The sequence below is a fragment of the Oncorhynchus mykiss genome, chromosome 27 (genome assembly GCF_057628025.1).
Source record: "Oncorhynchus mykiss isolate SJ-2025 chromosome 27, ASM5762802v1, whole genome shotgun sequence".
Lineage (NCBI taxonomy): Eukaryota > Metazoa > Chordata > Actinopteri > Salmoniformes > Salmonidae > Oncorhynchus > Oncorhynchus mykiss.
Window position 1 is genome coordinate 17,810,343 of NC_143048.1, and position 14,564 is coordinate 17,824,906.

At 41.9% G+C, this 14,564-nt stretch overlaps 1 protein-coding gene across 3 annotated transcripts in view; it reads right to left on the reverse strand.

Annotated features, from left to right (window-relative positions):
• Positions 1-5,504: 5,504 nt before the first annotated feature.
• Positions 5,505-14,564, reverse strand: part of LOC110507646 (neurobeachin) — a 340,890-nt gene continuing 331,830 nt past the window's right edge. For 2 of the 3 annotated variants that reach the window (XM_036965229.2, XM_036965231.2), the window contains 4 exons: positions 11,767-11,868; positions 9,765-9,961; positions 9,146-9,297; positions 5,505-8,644 (listed from right to left, as the gene is read on the reverse strand). In XM_036965229.2, the coding sequence (XP_036821124.2) occupies positions 8,554-8,644; positions 9,146-9,297; positions 9,765-9,961; positions 11,767-11,868 (542 nt within the window). In that variant the 3' untranslated portion in view covers positions 5,505-8,553. The remainder of the gene's footprint in view (positions 8,645-9,145; positions 9,298-9,764; positions 9,962-11,766; positions 11,869-14,564) is intronic. The other variant, XM_090224708.1, reaches the window with a different exon arrangement.

Sequence of the window (14,564 nt, forward strand, 5' to 3'; positions counted from 1 at the left end):
AAATGTCCACCAGAGCTGTTGCCAGATAATTGAATGTTCATTTCTCTACAATAAGATGCCTCCAATGTAATTTTAGAGAATTTGGCAGTACGTCCAACCGGCCAGCCCAGGACCTCCACATACAGCTTCCTCACCTGCGGGATTGTCTGAGACCATCTGATGAAACCGAGGAGTATTTCTGTCTGTAATAAAGCCCTTTTGTGGGGAAAAACTAATTCTGATTGGCTGGGCCTTGCTCCCCAGTGGGTGGGCCTATGCCCTCCCAGGCCCACCCATGGCTGCGTCCCTGCCCAGTCATCTTTCTAACTATCTAGTGTTAAGCTATTCTCCAGTTCTTGGTGCTGCTGGAGATATAATATATTACACACTTTACAGAGGACCAGAGAGGGGAGCTGGAAGCTATCCAGGCATTCTGCTATACCATACTGATGGAATATACACTGCTCAAAAAAATAAAGGTAACACTTAAACAACACAATGTAACTCCAAGTCAATCACACTTCTGTGAAATCAAACTGTCCACTTAGGAAGCAACACTGATTGACAACACATTTCACATGCTGTTGTGCAAATGGAATAGACAACAGGTGGAAATTATAGGCAATTAGCAAGACACCCCCAATAAAGGAGTGGTTCTGCAAGTGATAACCACAGACCACTTCTCAGTTCCTATGCTTCCTGGCTGATGTTTTGGTCACTTTTGAATGCTGCTTTCACTCTAGTGGTAGCTTGAAACGGAGTCCACAACCCACACAAGTGGCTCAGGTAGTGCAGCTCATCCAGGATAGCACATCAATGCGAGCTGTGGCAAGAAGGTTTGCTGTGTCTGTCAGCGTAGTGTCCAGAGCATGGAGGCGCTACCAGGAGACAGGCCAGTACATCAGGAGATGTGGAGGAGGCCGTAGGAGGGCAACAACCCAGCAGCAGGACCGCTACCTCCGCCTTTGTGCAAGGAGGAGCAGGCGGAGCACTGCCAAAGCCCTGCAAAATGACCTCCAGCAGGCCACAAATGTGCATGTGTCTGCTCAAACGGTCAGAAACAGACTCCATGAGGGTGGTATGAGGGCCCGACGTCCACAGGTGGGGGTTGTGCTTTACCCAACACCGTGCAGGACGTTTGGCATTTGCCAGAGAACACCAAGATTGGCATATTCGCCACTGGCGCCCTGTGCTCTTCACAGATGAAAGCAGGTTCACACTGAGCACATGTGACAGACGTGACAGTCTGGAGACGGTGTGGAGAACGTTCTGCTGCCTGTAACATCCTCCAGCATGACCGATTTGGCTGTGGGTCAATCATGGTGTGGGGTGGCATTTCTTTGGGGGACCGCACACAGCCCACGAGGTAGACTGACTGCCATTAGGTACCGAGATGAGATCCTCAGACCCCTTGTGAGACCATATGCTGCTGATGGTGCTGTTGGCCCTGGGTTCCTCCTAATGCAAGACAATGCTAGACCTCATGTGGCTGGAGTGTGTCAGCAGTTCCTGCAAGAGGAAGGCATTGATGCTATGGACTGGCCCACCCGTTCCCCAGACCTGAATCCAATTGAGCACATCTGGGACATCATGTCTCGCTCCATCCACCAACATTGCACCACAGACTGTCCAGGAGTTGGCGGATGCTTTAGTCCAGGTCTGGGAGGAGATCCCTCAGGAGACCATCCGCCACCTCATCAGGAGCATGCCCAGGCATTGTAGGGAGGTCATACAGGCACATGGAGGCCACACACACTACTGAGCCTCATTTTGACTTGTTTTAAGGACATTACATCAACGTTGGATCAGCCTGTAGTGTGGTTTTCCACTTAAATTTTGAGTGTGACTCCAAATCCAGACCTCCATGGGTTGATAAATTTGATTTCCATTGATAATTTTTGTGTGATTTTGTTGTCAGCACATTCAACTATGTAAAGAAAAAATTATTTAATAAGAATATTTCATTCATTCAGATCTAGGATGTGTTATTTTAGTGTTCCCTTTATTTTTTTGAGCAGTGTATATATAAAAAAGGACTTCAGAGGTTTAGAAAGGAACAGAAAGGATCGATATAAACTGTTACTTTTTGGGGGGTTCAAACCGGTTCAGAACTTTATTTTGCTGGTCAAAACAGTGGAATGTAACGGAAATAATAATGATTCTGTTTAGAACAAAGCTATTGGAAAATAATTTTGGTAGGCAGGTCTAGAGAAAGAGAGAGAAGCACAGCCCCAAGACCAGCTTGGTTAGGGCACTCTTCTTTAGGTTCATTTCTCTATAGGTGATGGCTTTGTTATGGAAGGTTTGGGAATCTTTGGTGGTTGTAGAGTTTAACGTCTCTTTTCTGGATTTTGATAATTAGCGGGTATTGGCTTAATTCTGCTCTGCATGCATTATTTTGACTTTTATGTTGTACACTGAGGATATTTTTGCAGAATTCTGAATGCAGAGTCTCAATTTGGTGTTTGTCCAATTTTATGAATTCTTGGTTGGTGAGCGGACCCCAGACCTCACAACCATAAAAGGCAATGGGTTCTATAACTGATTCAAGTATTTGTAGCCAGATCCTAATTGGTATGTCACATTTTATGTTCCTTTTGATGGCATAGAAGGTCCTTCTTGCCTCGTCTCTCAGCTCATTCACAGCTTTGTGGAAGTTACCTGTGGCGCTGATGTTTAGACCGAGGTGTCTGTTAAACACAAATAGACCCCACAGAGCTCCAGGACAGCAACACAATTAGACCCAACCAAATCATGAGAAAGCAAAAAGATAATTACTGAACATATTGGAAAGAATTTACGAACAAACGGAGCAAACTAGAATCCCATTTGGCCCTAAACAGAGAGTACACAGTAGCATAATACCTGACCACTGTGACTGACCCAAACTTAAAGAAAGCTTTGACTATGTACATTCTCAGTGAGCATTGCTATTGAGAAAGGCTGCCATAAGCAGACCTGGCTCTCAAGAGAAGACAGGCTATGTGCACACTGCCCAGAAATGAGGTGGAAACTGAGCTGCACTTCCTAACCTTCTGCTAAATGTATGACCATATTAGAGACACATATTACCCTCAGATTACACAGATCCACAAATATTTCAAAAACAAACCCAATTTTGATCAACTCCCATATCTACTGGGTGAAATACCACAGTGTGCCATCACAGCAGTAAGATTTGTGACCTGTTGCCACAAGAAAAGGGCAACCAGTGAAGAACAAACACCATTGTAAATACAACCCGTATTTATATTTCTTTATTTTCCATATTTGCACATCGTTACAACACTGTATATAGACATAATATGACATTTGAAATGTCTTTATTCTTTTGGAACTTCTGTGAGTGTAATGTTTACTGTTTCATTGGTTATTTCACTTTTGTTTATCTACTTCACTTGCTTTGGCAATGTTAACGTATGTTTCCCATGCCAATAAAGCCTTTAAATTGAATTTGAGAAGCACAGTAAGTTGGCAGGTCTAGACAGAGACACAGTGAGTTGACAGGTCTAGACAGAGACACAGTAAGTTGGCAGGTCTAGACAGAGACACAGTGAGTTGACAGGTCTAGACAGAGACACAGTGAGTTGACAGGTCTAGACAGAGACACAGTGAGTTGACAGGTCTAGACAGAGACACAATGAGTTGACAGGTCTAGAGAGATAAGGACAGTGAGTTGACAGGTCTAGAGAGAGAAGCACAGTGAGTTGACAAGTCTAGACAGAGACACAGTGAGTTGACAGGTATAGACAGAGACACATTGAGTTGACAGGTCTAGACAGAGACACAATGAGTTGACAGGTCTAGAGAGATAAGGACAGTGAGTTGACAGGTCTAGAGAGAGAAGGACAGTGAGTTGACAGGTCTAGAGAGAGAAGCACAGTGAGTTGACAGGTCTAGGGGGCGAAGCACAGTGAGTTGACAGGTCTAGAGAGATAAGGACAGTGAGTTGACAGGTCTAGAGAGAGAAGGACAGTGAGTTGACAGGTCTAGAGAGAGAAGCACAGTGAGTTGACAGGTCTAGGGGGCGAAGCACAGTGAGTTGACAGGTCTAGAGAGATAAGGACAGTGAGTTGACAGGTCTAGAGAGAAGGACAGTCAGTTGACAGGTCTAGAGAGATAAGGACAGTGAGTTGACAGGTCTAGAGAGAGAAGGACAGTTGACAGGTCTAGAGAGAGAAGGACAGTGAGTTGACAGGTCTAGAGAGAGAAGGACAGTGAGTTGACAGGTCTAGACAGAGACACAGTGAGTTGACAGGTCTAGAGAGATAAGGACAGTGAGTTGACAGGTCTAGACAGAGACAATGAGTTGACAGGTCTAGAGAGATAAGGACAGTGAGTTGACAGGTCTAGAGAGAGAAGGACAGTGAGTTGACAGGTCTAGAGAGAGAAGGACAGTCAGTTGACAGGTCTAGAGAGAGAATCACAGTGAGTTGACAGGTCTAGAGGGAGAAGCACAGTGAGTTGACAGGTCTAGGGGGAGAAGCACAGTGAGTTGACAGGTCTAGAGAGATAAGGACAGTGAGTTGACAGGTCTAGAGAGAGAAGAACAGTCAGGTCTAGAGAGATAAGGACAGTGAGTTGACTGTATCTATCTGCGGAATGTAATTGTCCAAAAGTCATTTGTTACCCAATTTCTGTTGTGAGAGAAAGAAAATGTACTGATTGAAAGTATGTTACTGTGCAAAATATGTATTGTTACCCGATGATATTTAAGATTCAGTGACTACATGTGAAGCCAATTTGATTGGGATTCATCACCAGTAGCACGTCTTTGGTCCTGATGATGTTAGTGAATGGTCTTTGTTCCTGATGATGTTAGTGAATGGTCTTTGTTCCTGATGATGTTAGTGAATGGTCTTTGTTCCTGATGATGTTAGTGAATGGTCTTTGTTCCTGATGATGTTAGTGAATGGTCTTTGTTCCTGATGATGTTAGTGAATGGTCTTTGTTCCTGATGATGTTAGTGAATGGTCTTTGTTCCTGATGATGTTAGTGAATGGTCTTTGTTCCTGATGATGTTAGTGAATGGTCTTTGTTCCTGATGATGTTAGTGAATGGTCTTTGTTCCTGATGATGTTAGTGAATGGTCTTTGTTCCTGATGATGTTAGTGAATGGTCTTTGTTCCTGAAGAAGCAACCCTTTAGCTGTGGTCATCACCAAGCCAAACCTGTGAATAAATCACTTCTTCAATCTGAGAGCCTGGTCATTGTGCTGCGTCGTTCCAGGGGGACGACAGTAGAACAATCTGGGATTTACAAACAGCAGCCACAGTAGCAGCAATAACAACATCCAGTCAGTAGATGGCAGTATAGGATAATCTGTACCAGATCCAGAAGATTGTAGTAAAACAACAACAAACACAATAAACATTTCAGCACGTTGAGCATCCACTCTTGAGATAACTTTTAGTGCATGGGTTTATTAGTAAAATACATATACATACTTTATTCTATATGCCAGACTATTAGGTAAACATAGTACTAGTTATGTCTAGACTGCTATAAAGAATGGACATTCACCTGCATAAGAGCTTGCTTTATTCATTTTTATTATAAATACAACAAAAAGGAAACCAATTTTATATTGCACAGTTGATCAATCTGTATATATTGGCAGAGCTTAATGTAAAACAGCTTCCAACAAACACAAGGACAATACCTCAGAAATTGCAACACAACAGGTAAATACAAATAACTTATAAAAGCATATGATATACTTATATCAACAAAATATATTACATACAAATCAAAACAAAAAAATTGAAAGTAATAAGAAATGTTGTTTAAAAAAACGACATCAAATTGCAGTGCTAAGGTCAACACAAATAAAATGCATTTATTTAGCTAAATCCTCCTTACACAAATGTTTGTCAAATATTCTAAATAAACCCAGAATGTCAAATTCATATGGATGGTTATTATGAATCAAACCAGTAAAGTAAGATGGATTTTCCATACTACAGCCACTGTGGGTCTCTGCATGTAGAGCCCCTGGTTTAGCTAGGCTGCTGTCTGTACCGCTACAATGCAAATCCAAACTCTTTGCATAATATCATTTAGTTTTTTCCTTTTCATCTTACTGTCAACTCACATGTGGTATAGTTAACATTGTTGTAATATTTTCTGTTTATTCAAAATAGTTAAGAATCATTTTTGGATGACTATAGCCTGTTCTTGGTTAGGTTAGCTACATGCCCCAACCTTTCATTTAGCCTGGGTATCAGTCTGTTTGCACTAACATTCCATTCCTTTCCACTACTTGCCATGCCAAATATCATGTCATGTTTGGCATATGACACAGAGTACAATGAGTGGAATGGTGGTACAAAACAGGTCTGAATTGCAGGCTTTAATAAACTCATGGTATTGATAGTTTTCATATTGAGTTGCCATAGTTATCATCCAGAGTTTCTACAACTGATGTCTTGCACTGCCTTCCTTATCAATCCATTAGCTGGAAATACAAACCATAACGACTAAAGAATTCACTGCTAAACCTGACTAGCCTGTGGTAGTCATTTTAAAAGTAGATAAAAGTCATTTTAAATCCTTGCCTTTGTTGAAATATAAATCAAATTGTTACCGAACAACAAATGGGATGGAAATCATTACAAGGATTGTTATTCCCTGCTAATAATGTGAAACGTGATTAAGAAACAAATGACAATTACAATGGACACATTTCACACAGTACGTAGAGTTGTGACATTGCTCTTACAGACATGTAAACACATTATCAAATTAACATAGAACAATTTGTTGTTTTTGACACCTACATCAATAGACTACTGTGATGGGAGACCAACTATCAGTCATTATTACAAACCAACTAACCTACGTCCCAAATGGCACGCTAATCCCTTTATAGTGCCTTTCTTTTGACCAGAGCCCTATGAGTCCTGATCAAATGTTGCGCACTATAAAGGGAGCAGGGTACCATTTTGGACGCACTCTAAGATACGATGTGAGGGAGTCAGGTCACGGTTTGGAACAGAGAATTATGGTTCAACTGTCAAAATGGAGACTAAATGGAGACGTCTTGTTCTTTTCAAATCTTTTCTGGAAATAAACTCCTTACTTCATCCTTATATACAACAGTTTTTTCCTTTTTTCCTAGAAAAGTGTCCCAAGTTTGATATGTATTTGACATACAAATGTTGTATAAACGTTATTAACCGTAGGTTTGTTTATTGTATTTTTCACAGTTTTAAATATGACCAGTTGAATAAAATCATTTTTTTAAATCAGTGTTGAAAGAAACTGTCACTGTAGCACTATAACTGACCTCTTCTTCTAAGATCATCAGTGGAAGGGATTTTTTCTTTTAACCTATATTTTAACCTGTCTTTTTCTAGGCCTTAGTATCTACAGTGGGATCTGAAATGATTGACACCCTTGATAAATATGAGCAAAAATTACTGAATAAAATAAATAATTCAAATACTGAGCCATATTGTATAATTTAATTTTTATTTTATTTTACACTAATTCAATTGCTCAGAGAAAGGGATATTTTGTTTAACAAGTAATATATATATATATATATATATATATATATATATTTAAATATAGGTTGCAACTTTCCCACTCATCATTATTCACCATCATTAATCCACATGAATTACGAAATGTTTAGAAACGGAGGGTATTCCTGGAAATGTTTAAAGTTTACCAATAAACTACCAGCATTTTGGTTTCTTTTAAGGATTTTATGTAATCTATCACACAACATCTAGTGGCCCTTTTGGGTACTTCAGATTATCACAGGTCAAAGATCATACCCCCAAGACATTCTAACCTCCCGTGTTATTGGTAATGGTGAAATGTTAGCATGTCTTGGGGGTATGATTTTGACCCTCTGTAACTTTCCCACTCATCATTATTCACTCAGGATTATCTGTAATCATGGTAGCATCCACATTAATTACGAAATGTTTAGAAACGTATCATATTCTTATTTACAGTAAAAGTGACTCCAAAATGACAGAATACATTATTTACCATTCATTTCTACAATTCTATAATCAGAAACACAACCTAAACAAACTGTAAATGCATCCAACAAGTTTGTAGGATCCTAAGCTTTATGTAGTCATTGCATGCTAGGGATATGGTACCAAATACTACACTTTTGACAACTTTATTTATAAGAATCTTCAGGGAGCTTTAATTTTCACTCCTACCTTTTTGAGAATAGTTTTTTTAACTTGTTAAACAACATTTATTTCTCTAAGCAATTCTATTAACATAAAATAATATAATTCTCACATTTTTGGGAGCATATAATATAGCTCAGTTTCAGAATGATTTATTTTATACAGTCATTATTGTTCATCTTCATCAAGGGTGTCAATAATTGCAGACCTCACTGTATTCCTACAGTTTATGGTTAGTTAGTTAACCTGTAGTTAACTTGTAGTTGACCTGTGAGGTTAGTTGGCATTAGTTAACTATTATACCGTAATTAGCTAACTTGTATAGGTAGTTAACAGCAGCTAACCTGTGTAGTTGGTTAACAGGTGTCCTCCAAACCTGCGGCCATGTTGTACTGCCTCTCTGTCTCTGTAACCCTCAGTATCTGTTCTGGTGCTCGTAGTGCCACCGGTTGAAGTCGATGTTGAACGCCACAATACTGCCGGATGCCATGCCAGTGATGAGAGTCCTGGGGGAGGGGACACACACACACACACACACATACAATACAGTATGTTCATCAACACAATGTACCTCTATATGACCCATTACTTTACTAACATAAACACAATAGGTGTGTGTGTGTATGTGTGTGAGGGAGTGTGTGTGTGGTGTGTGTCTGGTGTGTGTGTGTATGTATGTGTGTGTGAGGAAAGTGACGCTTGTGTATTGCTCCAAGGCAAGTGTGCTTTCAGAACCTTGCACTGCAATTTCGTTGTCTCTATGGCAACCGGTTCTATTTAAAGAAAACAAAGCTCACTGAACTGCGAACGTTCCGTTTCCCCAAATGTACCCTGACAAGCATGAAACACACAGGCCCTTTCAGTGTTACAGCCTACATACCGCTCTACAACCACACACGCAAGCACACACACACTCACTCACGCACGCACTCACGCATGCACGCACACACACAAGCCATTGATCCTGTTGTAGAGGCAACCTAACTGGGTGGACTAACAGGACTAACCTCTGGTCGTGAGAGAGGTCCATTGCGCGGACACCAGCATCACAGCCTGGGTAGATGTAGAGCTGTTTGAAGTCACAGGCCTGCCACACCTCCACTACCCCGTTGTCTCCACCCGTCACCAGGTTCTGACCATCACTACTCAGCATAATGGCCTAGGGAGCACATCATAATAATTATATAATAATAAATAACATACAAATAAATCACAATAACGACATCATCTACCTCAAATCACAGCCTAGGCCCTGTGTAGTAAACTACTTTAGATATTTAGACCCTAGGCCCTATGTAGTGCACTAAGTTTGAATACTGCTGTCCAGCAATGATTACAAACACAATTTACTGAGCTTGAGCAATTCAGATTTTAAAAAGGGGTGTGAAGACCTATGCAATCAAGAATGCAATCAAGATATCTTAATTTAAATATATATATGTATATTATTATTCATTTGGAGAATGTTATATAATTCTCTTTCACTTTTAAAATGTGGAGTAGGTTCTGTAGATCGGTGGAAAACCTCCCCAATTAAATCCTTTTTTATATTTAAGACAGTAAAATGTGAAGACTGTGTAAGGTGTGTAGACTTTTACTAGGCACATATTGTGTCTGTGGTCTTACCCGTGTTGAGTCGTTGACCTCCATCTGAGCCAGTAGTTTTCCATTGATGCTGAAGTTACAGAAACGTCCTCTCTCGTAGCAGATAATACAGTGGCCCTCGCTGGACACTGATATGAGGCGGGGACACAGGCAGTTATCTGGGCCCTCCAGGGCCCGCAGCAGGTCCCCTGTTATAGTGTGGACCAGACACGGACCCTCTGGAGGGAGAGCAAGATAGAGTTACACACGAACACGCACGGACGTATGCACACACACTGTTTCAAGAATGTTACTCAACATTCCACTCCTAACTGAGATACTCAACATTCCACTCCTAACTGAGATACTCAACATTCCACTCCTAACTGAGATACTCAACATTCCACTCCTAACTGAGATAACTCAACTATGTACTGTGGCATGTGACATTACAATCCTATCAGCCAACTCAAATACCCCATATAAACAAAAGTATGTGGACACCCTTTCAAATGAGTGGATTGGGCTATTTCAGCCACACACGTTGCTGACAGGTGTATAAAATCGAGCACACAGCCATGCAATCTCCATAGACAAATATTGGCAGACGAATGGCCTTACTTAAGAACTCAGTGACTTTCAACGTGGCACCGTCATAGGATGCCACCTTTCCAACCTGTCAGCTTATCAAATTTCTGCCCTGCTAGAGCTGCCCCGGTCAACTGTAAGTGCTGCTATTGTGAAGTGGAAACGTCTAGGAGCAACAACGGCTCTGTCGCAAAGTGGTAGGCCACACAAGCTCACAGAAAGGGACCGCCAAGTTCTGAAGCGTGCAGCACGTAAAAATCATCTGTCCTCAGTTGCAACACTCACTACTGAGTTCCAAACTGCCACTGGAAGCAATGTCAGTACAATACATTTTCGTTGAGAGCTTCAAGACATGGGTTTCCATGGCCGAGCAGCCAACTACAAGCCTAAGATCACCATGCGCAATGCCAAGCGTAGAATGGAGTGGTGTAGAGCTCGCCGCCATTAGACTCTGGAGCAGTGGAAACACGTTCTCTGGAGTGACGCTTCGCCATGTGGCAGACCGACGGACGAATCTGGGTTTGGCTGATGCCGCTACCCAAAAGTATGTGGACACCTGCTCGTCGAACATCTCATTCCAAAATGATTAGCATTAACAAAAGTTGGTCCCCCCTTTTCCAGATGGGGAGACCAACTTCATCTGGAAAAGAGGGGACCAACTCCAGAGAACGCATTTCCAATGCTCCAGAGTCCAATGGCGGTGAGCTTCACACCACTTCAGCCGACACTTGGCATTGCACATGGTGTTCTTAGGCTTGTGTACGGCTGCTCGGCCATGGAAACCCATTTCATGAAGCTCCGAACAAAAAGTTATTGTGCTGACATTGTTTCCAGTAACAGTTAGGAACTCAGTAGTGATTGTTGCAACCGAGGACAGACAATTTTTACGCACTACGCGCTTAAGCACTCGGCGGTCCCGTTTTGTGAGCTTGTGTGGCCTACCACTTTGCGGCAGAGCAGTTGTTGCTCCTACACGTTTCCACTTCACAATAGCAGCACTTACAGTTGACCGGGGCAGCTCTAGCAGGGCAGAAATTTGTCGAACTGACTTGTTGAAAAGGTGGCATCCTATGACTGTGCCGCGTTAAAAGTCCTTAAGTAATACCATTCTACTGCCAGTGTTAACTATGGAGATTGCATGGCTGTGTGCTCGATTTTATACACATGTCAGCAACGTGTGTGGCTGACAGCCAAATCCACTAATCTGAAGAGGTGTCCACATACTTTTTTTTATATAGTGTATGTTTTTTTTAAATACTGTGACTTCAATTTTATAGTACTTCTTTCTATAGTGCCTTGGGTGCGAGAAAATCACTTTATAAACAAGATGAATCATTATTATTAGATGAAGGAGATAGTGCACTACTTTGGAACAGAGCCATATGGGCCCTGGTCAAAAGAAGTGCACTACATAGGGAATAGAGTGCCATTTGGGACTCAGGCTGTCTCTGCTGACCTTTGGCTCCACTGATGACCAGTCCCAGCTCGGCACACACAGAGACACACACCACCTCATGGTCATGGCCGGTCAGCACAGCTCGCGGTGCCGGGTAGTCACCTGGAACACAACAGTTGGGTTTTATTAAGGACAACATACCATGGCTTGGGATCGTTGCAACAGAGCGCACTTCACTGGGGGATGCACTTATTAGGAGCGATTGAGAAGAATGTAACTTTCTGAAATAAGAGCATTCATCAGGACTCTAATGTGTTGTTATGTTGATAAATAACTGACCACAGACATTGTGAGAGTGACACCCACCCAGCTGCTTCTAGCGAGGTCCTTGTCAATTGTCATATAAATGTTGTGACGGCAGATCATCCCTTCCCCAACCACCCTCCCCTCACACTGTCCCATGATTGATGACGGCTGGGGGAGAGGCTAGTGAAGGGAGGTCCTGGACACCTAGAGTCTCTCCCCTTCTCGTCCCTCTCTCCTCTCCTCCCTTCTACTCCCTTCCACCCCTCTCTCCTCTCACCCCATATGTCCTTTCCTTCCTCTCATCCCTATTTCTTCTCCCCTCTCCTCCCTTTCACCCCTCTCTCTTCTCCAGTCCCTTAGAGGGTAGAACCAGAACAGACCTGTCACTTCCAGGACAGTGTGAGGCCTCCAGAGAGACCACGGACTCATCCAGCTCACCTGCCCTACAAAAGATTCAATCAGCCTACACTGAGCCCCCCCAAGCCAGCCAACACAACCTCCCCACCCTGCCTCACATTGCAGTGGTATGGGCTGAGCTGGGCCTGAGAGGCTGGTGGGGGATTGAGCTGGAAGTCATTTTAATAACCAGGGGCCTCATTTATCAAGAATGCGTACATTTCTCACTAAATTCTGAGCAACGGATAAATGGTAGCCTAATATTTGTTTTGTAGCGGGAATAAAAGTCTACATGAGATCTCCTTACCAATGGAAAATGCATCTGTTTCATCATTAGGCATAGGCATATGTTTTAATGTTTTTATTAGCCTACCATTATTACCATTTCCCTCAAAAGAACAATATTTGCTTGCAATACAGTTGATCAACCACTAGACGTGGTGAATACTCATGATATGAGATTTGCATGGAGATAAGCAAAGTTTCCCATCAAGTTCAACATTGATAAACGTTGATAAAACACCTTTGTGGGAAAACTGGCGCAGGCAAGGTTTAGTCTTTCTGTGGGCTGACTGGGCACGGACCTTTGATAATTGAGGCCTGAGGTGTTTAAGGACACATGCAGGCTGATGTACATTAGAGGGCACTGTCCTCTTCCTGCCAAGGGTTACAACATCTTCAACTCTGCAATGTATGAATCATATAATACTCTCCTACCTAGATTGCTGTGAACTGAAGTCTGACAAAAAGTATTATTGTTCATCTTAAAATTGTATCATAAATTATGATTAACTGCTTTATTAATAATACAACTAAATAGCTCAAATACAGTACCAGTCAAAAGTTTGGACACGCATACTCGTTCATACTCGTTCATACTCGTTTCTTATTTTTTTAAACTATTTTCTACATTGTAGAATAATAGTGAAGACATTAAAACTATGAAATAACACATTGTGAATCATGTAGTAACCAAATCAAAATGTATTTTATATTTGAGATTCTTCAAAGTAGCCACCTTCTGCCTTGATGACAGCTTTGCACACTCTGGCATTCTCAGAACCAGCTTCATGAGGTGGTCACCTGGAATGCATTTCACTTAAACATGTGTGTCTTGTTAAAAGTTCATTTGTGGAATTTCTTTCCTTCTTAATGTGTTTGAGCCAATCACTTGTGTTGTGACAAGGTACGGGTGGTATACAGAAGAAAGCCCTGTTTGGTAAAAGACCAAGTCCATATTATGGCATGAACAGCTCAAAAATTGAAAAGAGAAACGACAGTTCATCATTACGTTAAGACATGAAGGTCAGCCAAAATTTCAAGAACTTTGAACGTTTCTTCAAGTGCAGCCGCAAAAACCATCTTGCGCTATGATGAAACTGGCTCTAATGAGGACCACCACAGGAAAGGAAGACACAGAGTTAACTCTGCTGCAGCAGAGGATAAGTTCATTAGAATTACCAGCCTCAGAAATTGCAGCCCAAATAAATGCTTCACGGACTTCAAGTAACAGACACATCTCAACATCAACTGTTCAGAGGAGACTGAGTCAGGCCCTCATGGTCGAATTGCTGCAAAGAATCCACTACTAAAGGACACCAATAAGAAGAAGAGACTTGCTTGGGCCAAGAAACATGAGCAATGGACATTAGACTGGTGGAAATCTGTCTTTTGGTGTAATGAGTCCAAATTTGAGATGTTTGGTTCCAACCGCTGTGTCTTTGTGAGATGCAGATTAGGTGAATGGATAATCTCCGCATGTGTGGTTCCCACCATGAAGCATGAGGAGGAGGTGAGATGGTGCTTTGCTGGTGACACTGTCTGTGATTTATTTAGAATTCAAGGCACACTTAACCAGCATGGCTAAAACAGCATTCTGCAGTCATACGCCATCCCATCTGGTTTGCACTTAGTGGAACTATCAATTTGTTTTTCAACAGGACAATGACCCAAAACACACCTCCAGGCGGTGTAAGGGTTATTTGACCAAGAAGGAGAGTGATGGAGTGCTGCATCAGATGACTTTTCCTCCACAATCACCTGACCTCAACCCAATTGAGATGGTTCGGGATGACTTGGACAGCAGAGTGAAGGAAAAGCAGCCAACAAGTGAAAATAATATGTAGGAACTCCTTCAAGACTGTTGGAAAAGCATT